Here is a 27603-nt window from a genome sequence, read left to right on the forward strand (position 1 = left end):
GAGAAACGTGACGAAATGGTTGAATCAGAAAAAAAAACGTTGACCTGCTGCCAGAATGGGATTACAGGAGTGATGTGAACAGACACGCCTTCAAGCGGAGAATTACTTTTCCATTTACTGTGATTTGCTGGAAATTTCGAGAAATCTCCGAGTGAACCAAAAAAGACCAGATTTCTGACTCATATTTGAGATTTTTTTTCTCTCTCTGAGGTTTTTACTGATCTGATTCAAAGAGTTCCCTTCCATTGCTAACAGGTTACACACAAACATGGTAAAGATATTGTCCAGGAGACAAGTTTGCAAACTGAGTCAGCAGCTGCACTTTTCAGTGACTCAACCCATCCACCTCCAAGCCTTTTCATTTCCCTGCGCCCTGCCCTCCCTCAGCCCTCCTTCACACACAGGCAGGCCATTAATATGTTTAACACGAGCTCTAACCCCTCTCCATCATCACTTCCTCCTGAAACGTCTTCCAATACACACAAGCAGAAAGTGAAGGTCTTACAATTCAGTGAACAGGCTTTTTGGATTATTGCTGCTTTTTCACAGCTCACCCCCCCACCCCCCTTTTTTTTTTGCCTAAAGCAACATTTTTTCCCATTGATGAAAAAGGCTAATGACAGGTTGTGACGAGTGAGGCGGTGATTTATCTGCGGAGCTGCTTATCCTATAATTTGCTTCATGAATAGTCCTCGTTGCCAGGAAGATGCAGCTCCCCCCAGCCCTCCCCTTCTGACCTGATTTTCCTTTCCTTCTGGCTGCTTCCAGGCAGCAATTTCCACTTGACGTCCCGGTTCCTCTGTGTGAGAGAGGCGCCCGTGAACGAGGAAGTGGAGTAGGAAAGAACAGAGGGGCGCAGTAAACTGTAAAACATGGAACAGTCTGGCTCCGGCTGTGACTCAACAGGAAGCGGCAGAGCTGGAGTAAGTGAGGTGAGAGACGGAAAGGGGAGGAGGAGGGCTGGAGTGGGAGAAGAGTAAGAGTGGGAGTGGGAGAAGAAAGGAGAAGGAGTTTGGAAGATTGTCTGTGTCACGCTTGAAGACTTTGGGTTATTGAGTTTTGTGCTGACCAGTGTTTTTCTAGAGAAATCAGTGGGCTTTTACCATACAATGTACCAATCACGACACAGACACGCTGTAGACAAACATCAAACAAAGACATTATTGTGCATGACTAGTTTCTGCTGTCCTGACATAGACTTTGCACGTCCCGGTCTGATTCAAGCAGACTTTGCTCTCAGGACACAATGTCAGAACTACAAATGTTTCAAATATTGACTTTTGTGTCATTCCCTGTACTCTGACAGGAACAAGTTCGAAACACAGCCGGATGAGCCTCGCTTCATCAAGGCCAAATAAACAGCATCTTACTCAGAAAAGGAGGTGAAAGGCCAAGAAAGTCCACATTACAATCTAGGTGAAATTTCCTGGGACTGTGGACAAGTTTTGTTTATCGGAATTAGAGTTCAGATTCCCTGTGGGATTCCTGGGCCTTTAGTTTTCAATTTCAGGTCATGAGATGATCTTTTCATGCTGTTCTCTGACGTTCATTTTACCTTCTGCACATTACAACAACAAAGTCCAATGTATTTCAATGTGATTTAAAACATAATCCGTTTTTCTTGAAGTTTCAGTTTCTGACACGTCTATGAGCTCAGAAAACATGCCCCTTTTGACCAGAGCCAGCTTTAAAAAATTGTTTTTTATGTACACCCATTCTGTAACTTAAAGTGTGAAAGTTGTGGTCAAGATATGACTAACGTATCCTTACAGCCACGCAAAACTTGGTGAATTTCAATTGTAGGTAAAACAAAACAAACAAGACAAAGGTGTGCATCATTCTTCCCGGAGGAAAAGAAAATGTCAAAATTAGCGAACAAAAAAAATCACTTAACCTTAGATTTGTGTTGTACAATGAGAGACATTTCATAAATCAGTATATAGTTTTGATGTGACCTGCATAGGAGAGCGTGTGGGTGGACTCGGTGCAACAGAGCGGCTATGCAGGACAAAAAAACATCAGTTGGCATTGTTGATGCTGGCTTGTTTCTGAAGCCTTCATGTTGTAGTTGACCGGTTGTGTTTGTGTTTCCTTACGCAGACAGAAGCTGAAGGACAGCACAGAAAGGCGTTTTCCTGGAAGAAACTGGAAAGTTGATTTGTTGATCTGGACCAAACAAAGCCTCAGACTTTGAACCATTGGTATAAATAAATCCTCAGGGCAACAGACACTTCAAATATGGAGCTGGATCAAAGCCTGACACTTAAAAGTGTTGGAGAAGCATCAAAGCATCAAATTAAACCCTCCAATCATCGCTGCTCCATTGCAATAGCACTCTGAGTATGCCCATATAAGGTCATATAATGACTGAGGACCTAAACCTGTGTTTGCAATGTAAATAATAAACCTACACAATGCATTCGCCACATGCTGTTTGGAAATCTGGGTAGGTAATCACCCACTGTCCCAGATGATGTGTTTGCTCAAAGGAAGACTCATAGTTTTTCAATAAAGTTGACTGACTTCATGTTGCGCAATGAGATGCGTGGTTGGACCTGTGACCTCGGTGTGACATAGTCGTGAAACTGCTCTGTTTTTTTCCCTTTGGAGCCCCAAAGCTTCTCAAACACATTTTGTCACCTCAATGTGTTGGAGGTTTTCTGCTGGTTTCCCCTAACTAGAGCACTTTCTTTCCCTTATATGACTTTGGCCAAACTCCAAGGAGGAGTTTTGTGCAATGGGTCTCTTCTGGCAAAGTACAACTCGAAAGTCCCAGCTAATAGCTGTCCTGTTCTGTTCTCACACCTGAACTATAGGTTTCAGCAGATCCTCCAGAGCAGTTTCTTGGCTGATGCCCTCCTCGTCCTGCCAGTCAGTTTAAGTAGATAGTCTAATCTTGGTGAATTTGAGACCTCCAAAACGTTCTCCCTGACCTGTTGGCTGTATTTCTTTGTTGTTATTGTTGCTGTTTCTTCACTGATGTTGTTTTGCATTTTTTTAACAAACCTTTACATCAAACCCCAATAAACTACATTGAGGATGGTGGTTGAATCATGACCAAAAATAAATAAATAGAAAAAGTCAAAGGATATAAATACTATTGCATTCCTCTGCACGTATTTTTCTTCTTACATTAAAAAAAGCATTCATCCTTTAAAAATGTGCACAGTTATTTCTCAAATGTCATCATGTAATGATGATTTTGAATGTTTTCCACTTTGACCGGTGGCCTTCCTTGTGCGCATGTGGTGACCCTGGATTCTAAAAGCTGTGGGAGTCGTTGTTGGGGTGAGCCAACCTCCCAGAGCAGAGGTCAAATCATATCCTGCTCTCACAGATCTCTGTCTCTCACAGCTGTCAGTGCTGTAAGAAAGCCCACCTTCCACATCTGTAGCACCTCCCACCTCCGCACTTATTATTATCCCTCCCCCCTTTTATTAAGGAGCAGTTTGACCAAAGAGATTGATGAACATTTTAAAAAATATATATAATAACAAAAATTATAAGATAGGATTTCCCTGCAAGAAAGAAAGGATGAAAGACGTTTTACATCTGGTCAGAAAATAAACAATGTCTTGAGGTGGAACAGGAGATGAAGGAAGGAGGTGTTAACATGTGTTTTCTATGGTAAATATGTCTGTGTAGGTGGATCTGCCGACATGGTGACACAGGGAATTCTCTTATGGAGGAACCAGCTGTGCACAAACATGAAATAGTAATTAGAAGCAGCAGCAGCACAGACTGCAGGCAGACTGCTTTCAAAGTCACGGTCAACCTGTCCTCTGTCTTGAGTTTCACGTTCTTTTTGAATCCCAGCGCTCTTAGCCCCGATAAGTCTGTCAGTGGTCGCTGCAACTAAAGTGTGACACACGACAGCTTTGTTTATGTGACACGCGCATTAGTAAGACGTGAAAAATGCTTCATTCACAACAGCTGCAGGTTTGAATTGTTAAAATTCCTATCCATTGAGTTGACGTTTACAGCACTTCCGCGCACATAGTTGCCGAAATCTGACGGATGCGACATCTACAAGGAGAAATGCTTATGAAACTCTTGCCTCTAATTAGCTGCAGCTCTTTGTTGCAACCCACCGCTTCCTGCAGCGCGACACGCTCTAGTTCCCATTTCTCACTCTTTTTTTTCCCAGTGAAACGCCTAGGATTTTATGTTATTATGAGTGATTGGAAACACACTCCATCTCTTTGCCTGTTCTCTGCGGTCTAATCGTTATACGGTTGGGGTCTGACAAGCTGGAGGAGGCGGGCAGGAAGAAAATCAGGCTCCTCAGATGTCTGAGTGGGTTTCAGAGCACGACCTGTGACCTTCTTCTGTGAGCAGACAGCTCAGTTGCTGAAGAACCGCCGGCTGTCGGGAGGAAGAGAGGGGAATGAGCTGACGAATGATGCTAGGGCTCTGTTTGCTGGACAGTTTACCAAAGGCAAGAATCAACAAAAAACTTGAACTGTTAAAGAAAAAAAAGGAAGGTAAAATTGTAATTCTGGTCACAGTTGATGGGAGGGTGGTTGGGGCTACAAACAGGGCAGGAAGAAACTTGACTTGAGGCTGAAAATACACTCAAGCAGCCACAGCTACAATGTAAGATTAGTTCAAAGCATGTTCTCGTGTTAGAATGGCCTAGTCAAAGTCTACCCCATTACTGAAGTAAATGGGCCAAAGCTGCTGGTTCTATTGACAATCTGTTGACAATCTGTTGCAAGAATCAAAAATGAATGTTCACAGACACTCTGAAAACAATCGGACACAGATTGAGTCACTTTACAAATTAGGTTGGGAATGAATGTTGTTCTCCAGATGTGCAAAGCTGTTAAAGTCTTTGCACACCAGAAGACCTACACCTGTCATTCTGAACAGTCTTACAAAATACTTTATACTGTTCAAAAAATGTATATAAAAAATAATAAAGCTTTTCTGTCTGCTTCACAGTTATGCTACTATGTGTTGCTCTGTCCCATTAATTAAACATAAAACGTATTGCATCTTAAGCAAGATGCAATACGAAAAAATGAAAACCCATTTAAAATATGGTATTTTAAAGAAACCCACTGAGCAAATGTTTTTCATTTTGAGCTATATTTGGTGTGTACTTTTTTTTTCTTTTTTTTTTTTTTTTTTTTAAATGAATGGTGGAATGTTTCATGTTCAGGGAGATTTTTTTCCCCTTTAAGGCAGCAATGGGTGGAGCTACAGTAACGCTCACAGGGTGTTGGATCCATTTATAAGGAGTTATGGAAAACTGCGTCACTCTGACCAAATCGGTTTCACCTCCCTGCCTTGTTGACAGAGGAAGGATGTTGCACATGGCTCGGTTCTGATGGGACTCCGGCTCACAACAGCTACACTTTTGATTCTGAACGCCTTGGAGAAGCAAGAATCGATCAAGACGCGTTTACGTCATTGAGACATAGTCGGGATTTATTTCTGGTAAGAGTTTTAAGTTTTTGCCGAGTGCTTTACCGCTGATAAACTGGGACTTATAGTTGAATAAAAGGGTGACTGGAAATTACCTAGGCTTGTGTATAATATAAAAGAACACGTTGTCTTCTTGAACTAGTTTATGTTGTGAATTTAGGGAGCCCCTTTGCTCACGGGAATTTAATTTAGAAAACATCCTCTGTTCAAAAATAGTTTTTAATGGATTTAGAGCCTTTATATAAAGCTGCAGTTCAAATCATGCTCTTTTTAATGGGTCGAAAACGCTAATAACCCACATAGATTAGGTTATTTGCCCAGAGGGACTCTCCGCTGTCCTGCTGTCCCGCTACTGGATTACTGACAGATTTGAAAGGCAACCAATTCCCTTTGGGCCCGACAGAGGGCGCTGAAGAGATCCGAAATGGCTTGCAAAACCATAATGATATCCATCCATTTTCTTACACCCTTCTTCCCTAATGGGGTCGGGAGGGTTGCTGGTGCCTATCTCCAGCTGCGTTCCGGGCGGGAGGCGGGGTTCACCCTGGACTGGTCGCCAGTCTGTCGCAGGGCAACACAAAGACATACAAGACAAACAACCATTCACACACACACACACACCTAGGGAGAATTTAGAGAAACCAATTAACCTGACAGTCATGTTTTTGGACTGTGGGAGGAAGCCGGAGAACCCGGAGAGAACCCACCATGCACAGGGAGAACATGCAAACTCCATGCAGAAAGATCCCCGGCCGGGAATCAAACCCAGGACCTTCTTGCTGCAAGGCAACAGCTCTACCAACTGCGCCACTGTGCAGCCCCCATAATGATATATTTACTGATATAATATGGCTGTGCAAAAACTATTCAGATAAACTGTTCAGATACAGTTTTATATTTTGCCACGTTACAATCACAAACTCTATCTCATTGATTGACCAACACATTCATTTTTTCAAAAATGTTTTTAAGTTAAGTTTTAAGTATCTATCTATCTATCTATCTATCTATCTATCTATCTATCTATCTATCTATCTATCTATCTATCTATCTATCTATCTGTCTGTCTGTCTGTCTGTCTGTCTGTCTGTCTGTCTGTCTGTCTGTCTGTCTGTCTGTCTGTCTGTCTGTCTGTCTGTCTGTCTGTCTGTCTGTCTGTCTGTCTGTCTGTCTGTCTGTCTGTCTATCTACCTATCTATCTATCTGCTATGTCTCAGTTTATAAAACAGGAAAGCATTGGGATTGAGATATAGAAGAAACATTCTTGTTCTTTGGTTCTGCCTGGTTGGTTGACTGACTTTGTGAAATTACGCTTTTTGTATTGTATTGTAGTTTTGTAGGTTTAATTTTCCATTTCTGAAGTTAGAAAAACAAATAAAAGCTCCTTATAAATAAACCAACATTGCAAAAACCAACATGGCCGCCTTGAATGTAAAATGATGGCTGGCTGTAGAAAGCAGTTTTTTGCACATCTTGCTAGCTGTATTTTACTGACCATTGAATTTTCTTCAGCGAACATTATGCCACAGTGTCAAAGTACGATTTGCTGAAAAATACATTGAAATTAGCCTGGATTACTAATAGCTGTTAGCCTGGTTAATGAACACACTGCATAAATAAAACAGAGCATAGGTGTTCAACAAAGCAGAGCAAACTGTTCCTGGTTTACTCCTGTCCAACTACATAAGTTCATTTCATCCAGTTTACCTTAGAAATAATTAATGCTGAATTTCCTACACCGACTGGTATGATACCATAATTTAATAACAATAGTTATACAACTATATAGTATATTGTTTAATATACATGTTTGCTGTAAATTGTAATATTCTTTGGCTTGATCTTCATGAAATCTTTTTAAAAAAGAAAACGGGGCTGCTCATTTTATGACTTGTTTTCTGCATACATGACTTTATGAACGGCACCATAGGCGTGTCCACATTTTTATGGTTTACAATGGGTAATCAGGTTCCAGAATTCGTTCATGTGCTTTCAAAATCCATGACACACTTGGGCTGAGCCTTATACATTTTTTTTTTGTAGTAGATGGATCAGAATATTAGTTTTATTTAGAGGTCTGTGTGTGGCGAGAGTAATATTAATCTCGCCACACACATAGTACCGACCATTATCACTTTAAAACTTGTCATGGTGATTGGCTTGGACATGACACCTTTACAGGATATGACCTAAACTTATATGTTATAAAAAAAAACCACTTGATGCTGAGAATACTGTTGGGAGTCTGCTACATTTATTTAACCTTTAATAAAACCAACTCTAGTTTTTAATTCGGATTGAAGTATTTTCATGGTGAATTTTAAATTTGATTTCCTTGGTTAAAAAAAATATAATAATAAAACATTAGATTTTCTTAAATCTTTGTCAATCATGTGCTCTGGTCAGATGAAAAATTTAAAATTAATTTAAGTTAACACAGGCAAAATCACTGTGCATGTGGCAGAAAACCAGCAATGCAGATTCACTGTAAAATGAAAATGCCTCTAAAATACCAGCAGCTGTGGTTGCCAGAATTTCACCGTATAAATATGGTAAAACTCGGAATTGACGGTTAAATTCTAAGGTTTTTTACCGTAAATTAGAGACGCTTTTTTTTTACAGTGTTGTGAGACACCATCCCCATGGTGAAACATGGCGGTGGCAGCATCATGCTGTAGGTGAGGCTGCAAAGGACAATTTTTTATTTATTTTTTTGTTATTGTTGTTGTGGCTATGAAAACTTCATGCTAGCTGGTAGGCTCTCACTAAACACTGATGAATTTGTGGATTTAAAGCACATCATTTGTGCAAACACACTGCAACAATAGGCTCATCCATACCCGTCTGACCGGTGAAAAGCCTGACAAATGTGAGGTTGGTGCCCGCCAAGGACAGCACATCAAGCTCCTGCACGACCTAAAGCAAACTGCTTCCTCCAACTTGCGCCCTGTCCTTCGCCGTGTGCCAACACGCACATTCACCATGCGCGGCGCAGGCTCATGCTTCGGCCACGCCGGCCCGTCTCCATGGCGTATCTCTCGTCCTAACCTCATGGGAGAGTTCACTTGTATTTTCAGGCCTGGCCGACTCTCCACCGGCGTTGCACAAAGGCCCATTCACGGCTGAGAGTGCTTCCATTCATGGATGCTGAGTAATTGCCCACAGAATTCCTAATTGTTCAGCGTCTTCCATCGCCGAGGCTCTCGGGTGGAAATGACGCCACAGACGGGTTGGTTTAGGAATGATATTAATATTCAAACACACAGATGAGCCAATGTTTTGTTTGGTCTGTGTGGGGTTAACTTTGCGAGCTTCGAATGGTTTTGCTTCCCACTTCAGCTCTCGGACGTCTGATACGGGCCGTGAAACAAAGCAGGACTGTGAGACTTAAAGGACGTTGCGATGGTTAAGGTGTTGACCTTCGGTCAGGTGGGATTAATTAATAGCTTCATTTTAATGTGCAATGCTCCTTTCACTGCAGTTGATCGTGCACTAAGTGTACATTTTCAATGTTTTGTCATCAAGAAGGATTAGATAATCCCATTAATATGACACTAACTTCTGGTGGGATAAAACAATTTTAAACGTACTTTGACTTGGATGCTTTTTCCTGGACAGATTTCATAAACAACCAAATAAGACCCATTGTCTTCCTGGGATCAAACCGAATTTTCTGTTTTATCTCTGTACTTTGCTTGTGTTTGTGATTCCGGATCAGAGGAATGCTGTACAATTAGCCCCTGTTGAGCGGGCGGATACTGCCGTGTTTCATGGTCCAAGAGAGAGAGAGAGGAAGGAGTGAGGAGAGCCGCCTCCTCCTCCCTCACACACATCTGACCCGAGGTTGCGCAACAGCCTGAGAGTACAAAGCGAAACATACTGTTCAGCAGCTGCTACAGCAGACTGAAGTCATTTACTAGGCTGTTGTCAGTTTTTTATGTTTTAATGTGTCTTGTGCCAAAAAAAAAGGAGGGATTGTATTTGTGTGTACAGATCTGCAGTACCGCAAAAAGAGCCAGACTTTCCTGTTATCCTTTAAACATGATGTGATAGTTCACCATTATCTCTGCAAAGCTTGCAAAGTCTTTTTTTACAATTTTTTTTCATTCTCTGAGGTTTTTTTTAGTGTGTGTGTGTGTGTGTGTGTGTGCGTGTGTGTGTGTGTGTGTGTGTGTGTGTGTGTGTGCCTCTGACGTAAGATGTACCGAGTGTGGAGTCGACACAAAACAAACAGCTTGCTCTCCTTTTTCCTACGCTTGTCTGCTTTTCAAATTTTTCAAGCACATTCCGTGCAGTGCTGAAAATAAACACGATTTACTCGCGTTTGATGGCAGCTCAAGTTGCAACAAATTCCTGAATGTGTTCTTTTGCCGTGTCTTCTAAAGATTCCCAAACATTTAGGAAGTTTTTAATTTTGTCTTTGCAACTCCAGACCTTCCCATGTTCTTTTCTGGGAAAGTACATGGGATGGAAAAGGCTGTCATCTTTTTTTTTTTTTTTTTTACAAATAAAAGCCAGCTTTGCACATCTACAGACTAAAAATAAACATAAACTGTGGCAACCTACAAATTCAACAATTGTTGTTTTTCTTTTTAGCTTTCATTCACTAATGACGCTCTACTTGCCACAATTCCAGATTTGTGGCAAGCAGAATGAATATTTGTCCTGTCAACAGATTCTACCAGCTGAGTGGCGTATATCTGCAGCTCCTCCAGAGTGGCCATGTTGCAGTCGTATTTGTTCTATTCTCAAATGATGGATTGAACTGTTAGTTGTGAAAGATCTAAAGCTTAGGAGATTGTTTTATGACATAGCACTGCTTCAAATGCTTTGCAAACTCTGTCACATAAAATCAATCAACCAACATCAATAATTTCATGTTTCTGGCTGTAATGTGATGAAAATTAAATAGTACTCCTAGTAAAACGCAATTAAGCTTTTTATTTTTTTTTTACATTACATTTAACTGTGTTGCCGTTGCTTAAACTGACTGGATTAAGATATTAATATAATTGTTGTTGTGTTGAAACAACTAAAACAAACTATTAAAGATGTAAACATGTACTATTTTTCAGTTGAACCTGGGTAATATTTCTTACAAGTACGTACTGTTATGATTAGGACTCAACAGAAATTTAGAAAAGAAACAAAATGGCAGCAAAAAAATATAGTACATTGATGAAACCCGTTAAAATGTTACAAGAAAGTACATTTCAAAGACAACCTGTGGTTTAAAACTCTTTTGCAGCGCTGTATGCTACCTCGTTTAAAACACTGCGCTTCCCGCACAGCTGCCGTCGAGTCAAATCATTTCTTATTTACTACTAAAGGCTTTAGTGATTCTAATCTTATGTTCCCAGTTCTCTTAAAGTATTTAATCAGATAAGATGATGACTCTTTTAATTGCCGGGCGTGTTGCTCAGGGTGGAAGCCTGAATTGTACAGCCAGCTCATGTAGCTTTGTTATGAGCCTTTTTACTCCAGTAAATCCCGTTTAAACCAAAGCAAAGATAATGCCCACAAGCCAAACATCAAAGAGTGTTTATTTTATTTCTGATTTTTTTATTTTTTTTTTTATCAGATCTTCTCTAACAAGTGTCTCTGTGTGTGTTCCCACCAGCTTGTTGCTGCGGCTGCTGCCTAAAATGAACCTGCGATGGGTTTGATGGAGCTAACTGGCGTTGGAGCTTCGCATCAGTGCCTTTCAGACCTTTTTGAATATTAGGGACTCCCTTTCTGCCGCATCATGGATGAAAATCAAAGTAACTACTGGGGCCACCAAGAACTGCACGGGTAAACAAATGTTGATTAAATATTACAGAAAAACCTTTTTTTAAAAGTATATTTATGGCAAAGGTATATTTATGTGCTTTATTTGGAAAGAGCACCCAAAAACCCAAACCCGAAAGCAGGTTCCTCTATAAGTGCTGTACAGAGAAAATAAACAATATGGCTGAAAACGATGTAGCACAGTAACATACAACATGTTTGAAGGATTCACTTAACCTGTAATATTGAGTGTAACAATTATGTGGAACATATTTTCTGTTTCATGCATATTTGTTGCCATTCAGCATGAAACAGCTGATTGACAGCGGGTTACATGCAGGAATCATTCACACACTCGGACATGAATCTGTGCGGGTTGCTCAGGCTGTTTTGCTTTGCAGAGTGTGCTTCGGCCTGAGCGCTGACATGGACCACAACCTGACGGAGCTTCGGCAGCAACAGACGACCAGGGAGTTTAACCGTGAGTCAGATAGCGCTGTTATTCTTAACTTGTTGAACAGCGACGGAGGAAGATACAACTGGTTGCCGCGCCGTCCACTTTTATTGGAACACCCGGTGTGGAAAGCCTCAACAAGAGCTAATCTTTTCTTGCAGTAGCATCACCTCACACTGAAAACCTGAATAAAAATACAACCTTCGATTTGAGTGATTTTTGTCGCAAGTGGAAGAGAGTGAAATCCCACAGAAGGTTTCTACTATCCTATTTTTCTAAGTGGGATTTAGGGATGGACTTCTGTTTAGCATTATATTTATTCCGCTGTAGTTGAAAAATCCTAGATTCTAGGAATATGTAATTATTAATCCATAATCCCCAAAGGGGTGTACAAAGTGCGGGTTGGGGGCTTTTTGTGGCCCTTGGAATAACTTTGCTTGGGCCCTCCAGCAAGCGAGGTTAATGCAGATCGAAACATTTTGTAATTTGTAACAAAGTATTTTTGGCTTATTTGCCATATTTTTAGGTAGAGCTACAAACATCCAGATTCAAACATGTAGAGATCCTGACTTTTTTATTCTTAATAATATAATATACTTAATTTATGGTAATAAATTAAATACATTTTCTGGGCCAACAAAATAGAAAACCTTCAGTCAAGAAATGGCATTCATTATTATTATTATTATTATTATTATTATTATTATTATTATTATTATTATTATTATTATTATTATTATTATTATTATTATTATTAATGTTAATGTCTGAGACCCCTTTCTAAACTTACAATAGTGAAGTTTTCCCTGCTTTGTTTTATTAAAGTATTTCATGTTAAAAATTATTTTACTTTATTTTTATGGATAAAAAATTGATTTGCCCCTTACATTTAACTTGTCAATTTTATCCCACAGTGAAAATGTTTGGACATCCCTGTCTGACACACTCTGAACATCACCTACATGTTCTCGCATGTTTTGTTTGGGAAGCCAATAAATATAGCAAAGGTTATATTTGTTGAAAGCCATAACTTCTTTATGTGGGATTTATTTTTTCATACTCATTAAACACAATCAAATTAAAAGTTTAACTTCTCTAAATTTTTACATTATTTTGTTATATTCACTGTGAGTCTGTTATACACTCTCAACCACACGAGTCAACAACATTTTTGCATAGATTATTGTAAATTAACATTAGATATTTGCAATTGTTACTTCACAGTAAATATGTGCAGTTGAAATATAACAGTTTGATGTTATATGCGTGTATTATTTTCTTTTACTAGCATCAGAGATTATATTCCTTTGTTAAATCTTATTTGTCCCACAAAACGTCTGAGAAGGAGAATGAGTCGGACATCTCGGAGCTGAGTTTCATGTCAGAGTAGAGACAGGAGGTGAGGATATCGCTCCTGGGTCACCAGCTGTTCCGGCAGTCTGGGACACGTTGGATGTTTCCACAAAGAAGGTTATGGGAAGCTTAGTTAAGATTATGGCCCGTTTTGCAGATAATGACAGTTCCTGTGTTAATCAGGGTGTTGTGGCTGATGTTTGGCGAAGAAAGCGATAGGTTAGGCGGGTGTTTTCACAATTGGTTCCTGTCCACTATCTGTTTTCACTGCGGGTTGTTTTTCCATGTTTCTTCCTCTGAGGTGTTTTTTCTTTCTCCTCTGCAGGAAGAAACAGTGATAACAGACACTTCCTATCAACTTGACAAGTTCTTAGTTAAAGGGCAGTTTGGGGTTTAATTTGGTTTAATGCTTTGTGTCTCTTTCCTTCCACAGCCACCCAGTTTCCTGCTTTCTACTCCGATGCTTACCGGTTAACGTCGGGTAACGTTCCGCATCCCTGCGAGGGAGACCAGGTGGTCCCTTCGTCCCGGAGAAAAGGCCGCCAGAAAGAGGCCAAACCCCTCCCTCCTTTGCCTGACCCTGAGGACTTTATGTCAGATGAAGCTGCAGACAGTGAGGTCGAATTCTTTACCAGCGACCGCCAGCGCCTCCTGCCCAAAAGCTGCTCAAAGGCGATAACCAGAAGCAGCAACAAAAACTGTGGTCAGGAAAATTTTGCCTACCAGGGGGCCTCACTGGGGATCAGGCCTGCTGGATCCGACTCCATCGCTTTCTCCTGGCCAAGCAGAGAGGACAGACCACTGGGCAGAGGACCCAGAATTGCAGCAAACTTTGATCAATTTGCTCATGAGAAAAGAGTCAACCAGCACAAGGTGTCTTCTATTGGAGGGAAACTGTCAAACCAAGCCCAGCCATCCTCCAGAAACCGATTTTCCTGTTCAGGTTTTCCTTCTGACGCCCGTATGAGTTATCCGCCCGTCCTCCCTGAAAAACCTCGAATCCCTCCTCGCATCCCCATCCCGTCCAAACCCTCAGCTTCCTCAAAGCCAGCGAGCGACAACGACGACGAAAAGCCTCCCAAGGTCCCCCCACGCGTCCCCTTGGTCCCGCCCTGCCCGCCGCGCACCCCGAGCCCCAAAAGTCTCCCGATATACATCAACGGCGTGATGCCCGTCACGCAGAGTTTTGCTGCTAATCCAAATTATGTGAGCAAGACCGTACAGAGGCAGCAGAGTGAAAGGGCCCCGCCGGCGGCACAGTTTTCTCCCTGCATCGTTCCCATTTTGAAGGACGGCAAACAGGCCAGCGCCACACACTACATCCTGCTGCCGCCGGGGCGGCACACCCACGCCGAGAGGCGGGGAAGGCTCCTGAGCGAGCCCACCAGGACGGGATGTGTGTGGCAGAAAAGATAGATGCAAAGCAAGTGACTTACATTAGGCATGGGCCAGTAAAACTGTCTTATGGCATAATTTTTAGTTTAAAAAACAAAACAGTATCATGGTATTAATAAGAAAAAAAAGGTATACATTTGGTTGCTTTTAAGAGCTTCTTATGGAGAGCATTATATGCTTTTGCCATTCTTTACAGAGCAACACTTGGAGTCCGTTAAGCTGATTGTGTGCTGTGAATAAATGTAAAATCACATCAAGGTGTTCTGTGGAAAATAACAGCAAAGAATACCTGTTAGGTGAAATTCAATGTAAAACCACCTAATTTACAAAGCAGCTTTAGAATTGAAGATGAGAAAAAAAGAAAAAGTAGCCTTCGTCCAGTCAGCCGACTGGTCGTGCATATCAACAGGTAGGAGAACAATGACCCGTCCAGTATTTCTCTTCATTCTCATTAAAATGACTTTAAGCCACAGGTACGATGTGACAGAAACGTCTGGCATTAACGGTTTTAAACCAAGCTGTACCTTGTTACCAGCACTGACCCATGACTGACCCATGCCTAACTCACCTTGTGTACATGATACACTGCTGTACTTATGTTATCATCTGTCACCCATTTATTTTATTTTGGTTTCACTGTGATTTGTTTTTGACTGAATATCCTACCGGTCAGTATTTTTAAGAGACATTTTAACTGTTCAACCCTACAGCAATAAAGTGCGGCACTCAGTATTTCTCTAGTAGTGGAGGAAACACACTTACCTCATTTAACTTTTTTCACTGAGAAGTATTTCTCAATTAATTACAAAGTCATCTGTTTTTTTTGTGTTGTATTTTTTTAGTTTAAATAAACAAAACTTGTAGTCATTACCCACAGATTGATATATTTCATGTGTTTGTTTCTGTTTGTGATTAGAGGTTTTAATTAACTAAGCTAGAATGATCAAAATAAAAACAAAAACATTTCAAATATATCACTATGTGTAATGACGGTTAGATTACTTTTCTCGAACCGATATTCTACTTGATTGAGATATATTTGTCCTGCAGTTTTTTAAATGTCTAATTACTGAGTAGTGCTTCTTGCAAAGTTGTGCTAATGTCACTAAAACCAGCCTCAACCAACACTGTTTTCCTTAAAAGAGAGCACACACTTAAAGGTACAAGCTGGGCTTGTGCCTATGCTCTGTTTGCACAAGTTGTTTTTTTTCCCCTGATAATTCTACTTAAGGCCTCTAATATATTCACAGATGTAATATTTTCAGATCTTTTTAAACATTCGGACTGACGCTAAATCTGACAGTGAAGCATATGTTTGGTGAACACACCCTATTATCAGAAGAGACCTTAAAGTGTTTCCTGTCGTAATTTTCAGGTTTTGATTGAATCAGTTTGCCTATTTGAGAAAATAGGCAAACAGATCTTAACATGCAACAACCTAACTTTGTGAATTTTTGTTGCACACATTCCAACTAGAACGTATTACATCAAAAGATGCAATTAGACATCTGAATACAAAAACCCACACCTAAAGTTCAAATGAAATGTGATCAAGGGATTCACTCAGTTTTTTTTTTTTGTTTTTTTTTAAGAGTTGCTTCTTTCTACATACTATCCTAATCCGCTTTTAGGTCTTCCGCCTATTATTTAATTTTTCCAGACAAAGGAGGCCTACTTAGTTCAAATCAAATTTCACCTTTATGATAATCATTTATCCCCATGTGTAAATTTTTTTGTCAGCGTTGCTTTAGTTGACATGGCAACTGCCCGCGTTGGATTTATTTTTTACAGAGATTTGTGGATGAAATCCATTTACGTTTACACTGCTGAAGTTCAGACTCATGTTTACAACCTTTGTTACACCGACTTCATGAAGTTCTTATAAAGGTTCAACATGGATTCAGGCCCTTGAAAGGCTGCAGATTGTAATATTGTTTTATGGTCTATTTAATGAAATAAATAACTTATTCATTGTGTAACTTATTTCTTGATCTTTTCTACCAGATGCCATTAAAATAGGGGCTCTGAATGTTTTTGTTTTTTTTGGGGGAGGGGTGGGTAAGTGTGAGCAAAAACATGAAGTCCTGCCTACAGATTGATCTGCATAATGTTCACTTGTGAAGTGCCTTAAGTTTAACGCTTCAACAATCTTTTGGGCAGCAGCTTGGAAGGCTTTGGAAAGAAAGAAAAACATTCAGATGGGAGTTCTCAGAAAGATTTTAATGGATCAAAACAGGGAAAATGAAGTCTACTGTTTGACATGTTCCTCTAATTTTATAACAGTGCCATCTGTTAGAAATCTAAATGGCTGACCGCAGATCATCTTGTCCTTGCTTGGTCTTGCGTCAGAGTTCAGCTGCTTTCCTATCAAACCAAAACTACAGGATATCCTGGCAATTTAGCAGATAAAAAAAAAACAACAAATATTAAAGTAACCATTTAGGCTCAAACAGTTTTCTTGCATTTCTGCTCTGACTTCCAAATTTACTATAACTTTCCATTAGGACTGCTGAAGTATACACCATATGCAAAGTTGTTTTTTTGTTTTTTTTGTAAGAATAAACTATATTTAAGCACTTAACTTTGACAAACATAATTTAATAACCCCAACTCTGTTAAATTTATTTGTAATTAGTTATGTGATCAACATTTAATCAAAGTGATGTGGGGAGGAACAAAACGGTTCTATTATGGAGTCATTTCTTCTTTTTGCAAAATAAGTTAAAATAACAAAAAAAAAACATAAAACACATAAAACCTTATTCTACCCCTTTGTTTCACCCCCCCTCCCCTCCCCCACCCACTATCCCCTGCAGTTCCTTAAGGGCCTTATTGAACTTTGGCCTTTGTGTTTCCCTGCAGGCACGACCTCAGCAGTCTCGTCTCATCGGAGCGAGGTCCTTCGTGCAGCCGCAGGGCTCTCTGATGCAGGACTCGATGAGATGGCTTTATCGCCAGGCCCGGTTAAGCAGTTTGACTTCTGCCAGGCGTTTGCTGATCATGGTGGCAAAGAAAAGGGCAAAGAGGACGCTGCTGATGAGCATGTAGTCGTAGTCGTCTTTTAGGACGTCGAATTGCTTGGAGGGATACACGCGGGTCTGGTAGATGTCGAGACCGTATGCCACCACCTGCAAAGAATAAAACGTGTAAATAAAAAATTTTAAATAAATGAAATATCTAGTACTTTACGGTATCCGTTTTATTGTCACTGACTAAAACGTAAAACAAACAAAAAAAGAAATAGAATGGTACAAAACAAAAACAAAAAAAAAGGCCCTAAAACAAAGAATTAAGAGAAGAACGAATAAACATTTTTTTAATTACTGGAGGGAAAGATGAGGGAACAAATTCCATCAGGAATAACTATGGTAGGATCAGTTTTGACTTGATGCTTATGCTAGAGTCTAACAACCATATTTGTGGCAAAGAAAATGGACGCCATTCCGGTATGTGACCAGGCTGGTGACCAGTATGTAGAGAAGGTTCCTGTCTGTTGTACACAGTTTTTTCTCCCTCTCACAACTGAAATGACTTTATAAAGTTGAGTCTTCCCCCCCCCCCAGGTTTCAGTCATCTAATCCAGTTAACGCCACCAAATAAGAGTCAACAGCAGAACAATCTGTTTGGGTTCAACATGCAGGATTTAAAAAGGTTTTATAGGAAGAAGCCCACTCAACTTGCAGCTCAACTAAAAAAAAAAAAAAAGACAACAACAAAAAACCCCACTTCCTTACAAATGTGGCACCAGTTCAAGTGAAATAAACATGCTTTCAAAAAAAAAATTATCCATCCATTATAAACCATCATTACGACACAGAAAGAATTACCCAAACTAAAATATCCGTACTTTTCTACTTGCGCAGCATTATGACACAACCGTGCCTATAGGGATTAAGTCGCCTAAACTTCCAAACACAGTTAAAATCTCTTTAGTTACGGTTTATTCTGGCTGTTTTACAAACCTACAAAATATACTACAGACATTTTTTTCCCCCTAAAAAGCATCATGTCACATTCCATAGAAGGCTTGTGTTACCTTACCTAATAAATACATTCTTTTAAATGAAACACACTGGGAATTAGAAGATATTGCAAGCTGTTTGGCAACTTAAAGTTCAGAGGAGGATTGTTTTTTTTTTTTTGCTTAAACACAGCCTTTGTCATTTTTATTTCACGTTCTGTAATGTAACATTCGACTCACCAAGCAGGTTGACTCCAGTCCGGACGGGGCCGTGTGAATTCCTCGCACTCTTCCCACGGTCTGATTGTAGTTGATGAACCACTCGGTGCGGATGATCAGCTCCGGTGAGTACGGTATCAGGTTTTCCTCCCTGGAAATCGAGTCGGAACTAGGTTAATGTAAGGTTAATGTCAGTGCCTCGGGAAACCCATTGAACTTCAACATTCGTGTGTTAGACCAACACAAAGCTGTGAATGAATGTAAATTGGGAGGAAAACCGTGATTGTGTTCATCCTCCGGTGCAGATTCTTATTCAAAGACATTTTGAGAATGTGTGTTTAGTTTCTTTTCCTCATCATAACTATGCACTACTTCATGTATGTCACATTAAATATATTGAACTGCATGGACACAATGTGACAAAATGTAAATAAAAAAAAATAATAATAAAAAAAGAGGGAATGACAACTTTAGCAAAGCAGTATAAATCAGCTCATTGTTAAACCACATCTGTCTGGACTCACCGACTCTGCTCAGATATTATTTCAGGCCTGCGTGGGTCGAGGAACATCTTTGGCAATGACAAAATCCCCCCAGATGGCAGACCAACTGTGGCAAATGGAAAAAAAAATAAAAATGTTTCAGAAGTGTTAAATATTGTGGTTTTACTCACCAAGATTAAATTTGGAGAGGATGAAGAAGAATAATTTTTGAAACCTACTGAGCAGATGGCGGCTGGTGATGCCTTTCTCAGTCAGGGTGGCCTCCATGGTGGAGATGGAAGACGGGAAAATGTAAGACTGCTGGAGCACCTGAGGGGCGTGAGGCCGATCCAGCGAGCTGAAGACGGTGCTGTTGTAAAGCTCCATTCCTTCGTAAAGTTCGATGACGGAGAACTCGTTCCTGCGAGACTTGGTGCTCCAGTATTCGTACTGTTACGTTTGACAGTCAAGGGGAAACGTGAATAACATTACATTAATTATGCGACAGACCAAAATTGAAACCGCTGCAGCTTCAGATCTGCAAAACGAAGGACGGGTCTTTCCGTTTGGGAACTTGGAAATCCGTCCTGGCTTACCACAACCCAGTTTTCAGAGTGGACAACGTGAACGGGTCCTCTGGCTTTCCTCTGAACAGCTTCGTGGATGATGCGACCGGTCACACCGTCGATGAGCAGGATCCCGATGAAGCTGCGCTCCTGATGCACGTCTGTGCTCTCCGTCACCACAGCCAGCAGATTTGGATTCAGGTACTATTAACAGAAAGCAACAAATAAAAAGGATAACATTTTGCATTTGAATATTTTGAACTGAAAAAAGGAAAAATATGCTCCGAAGCAATTAAACAATTAATTAGAAGAGAATGTATGTGGAAATGAGAAATAAATTTACATTAGTTGACCTCACAATCCAAGACAACTCCTATGAATGCTCCCAAACTTTTTCATATAAAAATGGAGTATTTTCCCCACACTCTTATTTCCAGACGTCTCTTACAATGTTTTAAATATAAACTGAGCAGCTTCCAGTGTAAATTTGAGTAGAGAGCATATCATCAATGGATAAATGGATGAGCAACTTCTACCAAAAAAATTTGGAAACATGATTTTAAATATATATATTTATATATATATGTTACATAACTGAACAGCGTTGGAAAATAATGAAATCAAATTCCACACTAGGTAGGATGTGCACAGATGTTAAGACGCAGAACTTTCCTAAATCTTCGAGGACGTCCATTTGTGTTTGTGTAACCATTGTGTTTAATATTGAGTGCAAACTGAGATTTATACTCCACTTTATTACAAGATGTTACAACAGAAGTTTTTATTCACTGGTAAAAAGAAATGCAATTTTAGCTATTTTAGAACTCGTTCAAATAGCAATTACATCACGTAGAAAATGTTATTGCACCTTGTAGAGCACACTGCGGTCTCCCATCACCCTGCCCTGTGAGTGCACGTGTTCATTAGGCCTTTTCCCCTTAACAGAGACAATCATCTGTACTTCTGTTGGAATGATGACCTCCCAGACCTGCTCAGTTGACAAGTCCTGAGAGCAGGAAAAATAACCGCTGTTAGCTTCCACTGATTACTGGAGCATTATTTCAGAATGCAACACAATGTGAAAAGAAGAACTTGCCGTTCTCAGTCTGTAACCAGAGAGTCTTCCCTGACTGGAGTCGACGAGGAAGAAGAAGATGGATGAAGCCGTCTCCTGGAGCTGCTGCAGGACGTTCTTGGTTGAAGGAAAGGCAGAAACCTGGAGTGGAAACAATAGACAATAAACAATAGGTGAAAAATGGCCTTAATCAAAATGCTGCGATTCTAAACTGAAGATACAGTGACTATAATCTTATGCGTGAGGTGTCGTGGAGAATTTGAGGTTTTGATCTGACCTTGTACTGGTCATCGACGAGGAGCAGGACCTTGGCATAATCCTGGTCCATAAGTGGGAGAAGGAGTGACTGAAGTATTGGCTGAGGTAGGGCAGGTGGTGTGACCTGACTTTTCCTTCCAAAGATGGGATTAAACACATGAAGTGTGGCCAGACCCGTGTCCTGTCATCCAAAAAAAGCCCCGACAAAAAAAAATGTGTGAAACAAAAACTAGAAATCACTCGTCGTGCCAGACGTTTGCAACTTAAAGAGACTTTGAACAGGAAAAGAAAAGATATTGAGACTGACTATTAAACTTTTTCACCATAAGTGCCAATGTTTCATTAGATACCTTGTCTTTGATGAGCAGTGTGCACTGTGGAGGGTGAGGGAAGTGAGCAGTGGTCCGCTGAACCATTAATTTAAAAGCAGCATTCTTTGGGACGTTGTCGAGGTAATGCCTCCACAAAATTCCACCCGTCTTGCTGTCGATCCCAAACAGCTTAACAGGAACAGAAAAACAAGATGAAAGCTCTGATTTGTTTAGCCTTAACTTAGACTGTACAGATAACCGTGCACAGCAAAATAATAAGGAAGGAAAACACAAACAAACAAAATAAGGTGAATATTAGAAGGTGAGCTTTTAGTCTCTCCAGTTTTACCTTTCCAGACGATGTTACCATAACCATCATTTTCTGCAAGTTGAACTCGTCTCTCGACAGGTTCTCGATGGAGACTTCATTTTTGACTTGACTGCGGGGCTTCCGGGCGTCGTAGAACAGCTTCCAGAGGTGGGCGATCCAGGCCTGCAGCATGATGAGCTGAGAGGAGAGCCTCTTCAACACCATCGACAACAACCCATCTAGAGAGATCAGAACAAGAACAAACATATTCTGTAAAGATGCACTTTAAGAGTCAAGAGCCATTGTTTACATATTTTAACTAAATTTAAACCAACAAGACAAAACTGTGCCTTTTGTTTAGTGCCTTTTGCGACTAAACAAAGGGCACAGGACAGAAAAACACTTTTTTTTCCATATCGATATATGACATATTTTTTCCCCAATCAGTGAACAGACCGCACTGCTAAGGGCTACCAGGCCATAATTGACAGCAACCATCTTTGGGGTGGATGCTTTAACTAAGTGGCAAAGGTTCCAAACTAGTACTTTTCAGACTAGTTAGGTGCATAAAAATAAAAACAGAGATCACACTGCGATGTAAGAAAAAGAAAACTATTTTCTAGAACATGTTGATTCATTAAAGCTGCCAAGAGAGAGCAAGACATTTTAAGAAGAGAACAGGAAGGCTAGTCAGAACATGGCACAGCTGGCAGCTCTTTTGAAGGTTCAGACTTGGGTAAGAAACTATATTGTATTGGAAATACACACCGACGCCATGTTATTAGTGATGATAGACGAATACTAAAGGTGAAAGACTGCTTAAAATGTCAACTGATCATTTTATTTTTGTTTTTAAGCTTTTGTAAAGCATTTCAGCAACTGTTAGTACAGATAAATGACATGACATCATATCTGATCCTGTTATAACTGATGACTTCTCACAGCAGGATGGTAAGTGAACTCATATTTGTGAATGCTTTATTTTTCTTTTCCATTCTTAAAGGGCTAGGCACACTAAAGCCTTAGCACAGATTTAAAAATTGGCCACAAAAATATTAAATAAATTTTAAAAATCCCGTCTCCATCAGAGTAAATGCAGAAGAGAATTTGCTTTTTTGACACAACATTATTTAAAACCTAACATTTTCGGAGGCGGTCAAGAAACGTTACAAAGAGAGACGTGTTACCTTGAATGGCTGAATCCACACGCAGCAATAAAGACAGAATAAAACAAGAGTAAAAATAATAAACCAACCAGGCGAGTCACAACCACAAGCTATATTTAAGAGCCACTTGTTAGAAATGGACACCAGCCAACGTTGATAAATAAATAAATAAAAGACTTGGATGAACATCAAAGCATTTACCGGCCTTTTTGCCAAACTCGCCCTCAAGCTCGGCTTGTGTCCCAGTGAGGGGAAGATCCACCATTTCCATTGTCACCACGTCTGACAAGGCTTCCTCTCTGGTCCACATCACACGCCCTGGAAAACAAGACTCATTAGTCGTCTGCAGTCACTCATTCTACCTTCCACACCCTGTGAAAGCCCACAAGGTTCAGAGCTTTCTAACAACATGTTTGTTTGTTTTTTTTTCCCTTGTGGAAAAGGTCAGAACTATTTACACACTGGGAATGTGTGGGTCGGGTGTTATTTATCATAATTAAAAGGCAGAAAATACCTTTGGCGTCATCATGACGCAAAGCATGGCTCACCACTTACTTTTGTGTTCTAGAAGGATCATACACTTACCAATTCTTAAAAACCCAAATACCGCCATCACACCGGAATAAGATTCTTATAAAAGCAAATATATTTACCGTAATCATAGTCTAGTTCTAAGATCTGACCTGGTTTCTTTTAACTAAGCAAATATATGAAAAAATAAATGCTATTTAAAGAATAGAAATAGAAAATGGAACACTGTGGAAATGCAGTTACAGTGAACACTGAACTCATTCACAAGTAAGACTCTCCTGGAAAGAGAATAACAGTGGGAGGAGACAAAAATGCTTCAGTACAGTATGTGATCCTGACTTTTTTATATCTATTCAAACGCCACACAATAAAACATTCTTTGTTCATTGTTCACGTTGACCTTCTGCCTCACAGCAAGGAGCTTGCTGGTTCAAATCCCGGCTGTGGCCTTAATTTTCAGGAGTTTGGACTTTCTTTCTGTATACATTGATGGGTACCGCTTCTCCCTGCTGTGCAAAAAGCATGCATGTGGGGTTAAATGGTTGCTTTAAATTGCTCATGAGCGAAAGCGGCTGTCCTTGGGTTGGCCCCGCAAGCGATGTGTGGACCCACCCCTCACCAGATGGCTGCTGGAATAGGCTTCAGTGCCACTGAAACCTCTAACAGGATTAGGCTTCCTCATCAAAAACTTTGTTCAAGCAGTGGGATGTTTTTTTTTTTTTACATTTCTGTTAAACCTTGCAGACACGTTCGCTTTTAGAAACAGGATGCATGGCCCCTATTTGAAATCTTAGCTGAACTAGAGTTGGGGAACGTCGGACCAGAGCTACAACAGTTTTTTTAGGAGCAAAGTACCTATTTCGTTTATAACTGAAATAGATAATTATTGAACATTTTATAAACGTATGAACATTTTGTATGACCTTTAAATTTTTTTATTGATCCGTATGTTAAATCTGTTTTAATGATTTCTTTTGCTGGACCCAGGAAGAGGGAGTGTGAGGCCCAGCTAATGGGGATCCTAAACAATGAACAATAAACAACAATATTATCTGCTGATGCAACAGTCGGGTTGCGTTGTAAGGGCATCCCTACGCTGGTTTACACACTGATTCAAGAGAAAATTAACTCTCAATTTACCTTAACATCCTCATTTTAAAAGAGCTGCTGACTTTATTTGCGTTATTACAGGGGAAGTTATGATAAAACAGAGAATCAGGCAGGTTTGCACTATGAAACAATAGTTGGAACAGTTTGCTCGATTTAAACAGCAAATACTGGAGGCTGATGGAGCCCACTTTGCTTGCTTCACCGTACCTGGTTGTTGAATGAAAGTCAGTGTGTGGTCTTCTGTCTGCACCATGACCCTGTAGCCGACCGAGTCATCCTTCTTCAGGAATGCTTGGACATGCAGCTGCAGGGCAGGATTTAAATGAGTAGCTTTATTAAAAGATTCTTTAAATCCCAGAACAGGACAAACTAATGGTTGGATTACAGTAAGATAACTTTTGATACTGTTGCTGCTTCGTGAAACATAAAGATCAATGGGAAGAAAACAGCAAGTTTCACCCTCTCGGGTTTTCCTCCGTTAGGATCCACAGTGAAGATCAGAGTTGTGTCAAGAAGTCTGCGCCCGGTGTCAGAACTAAAGAGGTTGATACTGCAAGCCTGTGGGGTGGTAACAAATAATCACTTACTTTTATCAATTCTCATGTATTATTTATTGTAATTCGCTAAGCTAAATATTTACACCCAGATTGAGTTGAGAGAGCAATCCTATATGAACTTACTGTCTTATTCTTGGGTGACATAACAGCTGCGACAGTCTTCTCTCCAGTGGTCACAAACGAAGACAGCAGTGCCTATAAATTAAGAAAAATATGTCACTAACTACCGTATTTCCCTCACAAAAGACTCATTTGTATGCTTTATCTTATAGAACCCTGTCAATCTAAAAGTATAAGAATAATACATTTCAATATAAAATGTGATGGAATTCTTAATGTGCAAGAATCACAGTCAAGAAAACCCAGTACTAAAAATCACTCAAGCCATCCAGATCAATTGGGCTTTCGACCAAAGTTGCCTTGGGCTGCAATGGAGCTAAAATAATCAGGGATAAAAAAATTAAATTTGAAGACACAATTACATACAGGCTTGAAATCTCTCAGTGTGACTATCTGCCCGTTGTTCAGCTGCAGAAGCAAATAACGTTCAGGCCCAAGCTGAAGGAAGAACTCTGATAATGGGTTTTGGGCAGGGTTGGGCTGGTGTGACACAAGCGATGGATGGAAGTCTGGGTCCACTTCAAGTCCAAGTGACTGTGATATGACAATCGATAGAAAGGTTAGGGAGAAGGGGGAAAAAAGCATTGATATAGACAATCAAAATAGACGGAAGCAGGGAGGCAAATATTTCATAGAATTGAAAGAGTTTCGTTTTGGTTTACTTGATACCTGCAAGGGGATCCGAGTCATCTGTAGCTGTTGGTGTAAGTCGAGTGTATTTAGGGACATTGTTGTTGAGTCTACACACATCAACATCCCCTGACCAACCACTGCACAGCTGGCTGGTATGTTAGACAGCCATGGAGCTTCAATCGAGACCTGAAACAATCCCAAACCAAAAAAGGAACAAATTGGAGTTCAGGTTTTCTTTCATAGTGACATCTTCTTGGTAGACATTCAAGTTTTATTAAATGAGAGGTTACCTGCTTGATTATCTCGCCATCTTCCATGCTGTAAACAACAATAGTGATATGGGAATGGGGAACAATTCCCAACACAAAGACTTGACCATTTCCTCCTGAATACATAGTTTGATAATCCACAGTTTCACTGCAATGGAAAAAAATGACAAAAAATTAGTAATAAAGATCATATTGCTGATACAATAAAAAATAGCATGAAAATAGAATGTTTTACCTTTCTGGCAAGTTCTCGACCCATTTTTGATGCCCATTGGATAAATAATGGGCAGAGATGACAGTTTTCTTCAAAACAGCGACATGTTTGACTATTCCTTGTTGGCCCACTAAACATGCTGAGCGAAAACTAAAAACAACAACAACAAAAACACAAACAGTTAGGATTTAATCCAAAAGAACCATCTCAAATGTCACAACTGCAAACCATGAAGGTGTTCACCTGCCAGTATCCAGCAACATCTCCCAGTTTAAACCACCAACGTTGATGTCCCAGGAGCGCAACATGCGCCCATTTCCAACCACTAGTACCGCATCTAAGCACACAAAACAAGTTGTATCAAACAAGTTGCACATTAGTGAATATGCTAACATAAGCAGATATTAAATTTCAAGCTCAAAACTGAATAAACACCTTGTGCATGGTGCAGAAGTGCATCGATGTTTCCCTCTGGACCAGTTTTGTCCACATGTCGCCAAACTGTATCAGACATGGATAGAGGAGTGTGTTGTGTTTAACGCCAAAAGATGAGAATATATAGCAGCTAACATGTGTGTCTGTTTAAGGCTACAAAAATACTTACAAAGCTCTCCTGTCCTGGAATTTAGCGCTGCAAAAACATTACTCTCTGTTGCTACAAGGACTTTTTTGGAGGACTGCAATTGTGTGTCGAAATGAGAAAAGCGAACCTTGCCTACATATTGCTGTCTCCTGTGAATCAAGAAATAAAAAAAATGTATTATTAATTTGACTAACTATTATTATCACTTTTGCAACCGAATAACTACTGTTATCACTAACACTGGCATGAATAACTTGTAACTAATTTAGTTATAATGATTACTTATGTTTAAAAATCAATCTATTTTTCTTTTACTAACTATGCTTAAGTGGCTCATTGTTTCTAAATATTATTTAGAAACCTGCCGTTTAAAAAAATCGTTATGATTGTTTTTTTCTTTTAAAATGTCCTCTCCTGAAAATGTTCACTAAACACACCGACTCGAAGCTAATGGCTTTGACAGGTGTTACCATTAGCATCTTCAAATTGTGAGAATAAATATCTTATAAAAACGTTATTTTTTATGGCCCATTGGGCTGTTCTTACCAGTCAAATTTTCCTACTTGATCCTCAAATACAGCATGAACAACAAAGAATAAAATACATAATTTCAGCAACAGCAAAATTAGCTTTGCCATTGCAGCAGCTTTGACCAGCTCAACGGAAGGAGGAAGTCGAAAGTGGTCAGACTCGCTATTTGCCTGCTAAAACGGAGGTGCTGCCACCAACAGGTCAAAAAGTACAACGCATAACCGCTTTGCTTGATTCGTGGACATGACAACTTGTAAAATATATTTAGTTAAGCATACAAATATTTATAATTTCCCATTGTATATA

The 27603-nt window shown here is 40.0% G+C and overlaps 2 protein-coding genes across 4 annotated transcripts; one reads left to right on the plus strand and one right to left on the minus strand.

Moving 5' to 3' along the window:
- Positions 1-5255: 5255 nt before the first annotated feature.
- On the plus strand, positions 5256-16806 carry LOC122839774 (ERBB receptor feedback inhibitor 1). 2 transcript variants are annotated; one of them, XM_044131744.1, is made up of 4 exons: positions 5256-5442; positions 11051-11223; positions 11601-11680; positions 13440-16806. In XM_044131744.1, exons 2-4 carry the CDS (start codon positions 11177-11179, stop codon positions 14420-14422), a joined length of 1110 nt encoding a protein of 369 aa, XP_043987679.1. In that variant the 5' UTR covers positions 5256-5442; positions 11051-11176; the 3' UTR covers positions 14423-16806. The 2 variants fall into 2 exon arrangements, with proteins under 2 accessions (XP_043987679.1, XP_043987672.1); XM_044131737.1 differs by lacking the exons at positions 5256-5442; positions 11051-11223 and having other exon boundaries at positions 11230-11680.
- On the minus strand, positions 16601-27462 carry emc1 (ER membrane protein complex subunit 1). Of its 2 annotated transcripts, XM_044131715.1 has the most exons (23): positions 27313-27462; positions 26788-26915; positions 26619-26684; positions 26427-26520; positions 26205-26333; positions 25991-26117; positions 25737-25886; positions 25434-25601; positions 25071-25142; positions 24850-24948; positions 24598-24694; positions 22951-23067; positions 22771-22779; positions 21623-21822; positions 21313-21462; positions 20982-21143; positions 20726-20845; positions 20498-20635; positions 19660-19833; positions 19303-19513; positions 19106-19190; positions 18603-18732; positions 16601-17529 (listed from the first exon to the last, which is right to left on the minus strand). In XM_044131715.1, the coding sequence occupies exons 1-23, from the start codon at positions 27402-27404 to the stop codon at positions 17350-17352; spliced, it is 2898 nt and encodes a 965-aa protein (XP_043987650.1). In that variant the 5' UTR covers positions 27405-27462; the 3' UTR covers positions 16601-17349. The 2 variants fall into 2 exon arrangements, with proteins under 2 accessions (XP_043987650.1, XP_043987658.1); XM_044131723.1 differs by lacking the exon at positions 22771-22779.
- Between the last annotated feature and the right edge of the window lie 141 nt (positions 27463-27603).

This window comes from Gambusia affinis, linkage group LG01 (genome assembly GCF_019740435.1).
Source record: "Gambusia affinis linkage group LG01, SWU_Gaff_1.0, whole genome shotgun sequence".
Lineage (NCBI taxonomy): Eukaryota > Metazoa > Chordata > Actinopteri > Cyprinodontiformes > Poeciliidae > Gambusia > Gambusia affinis.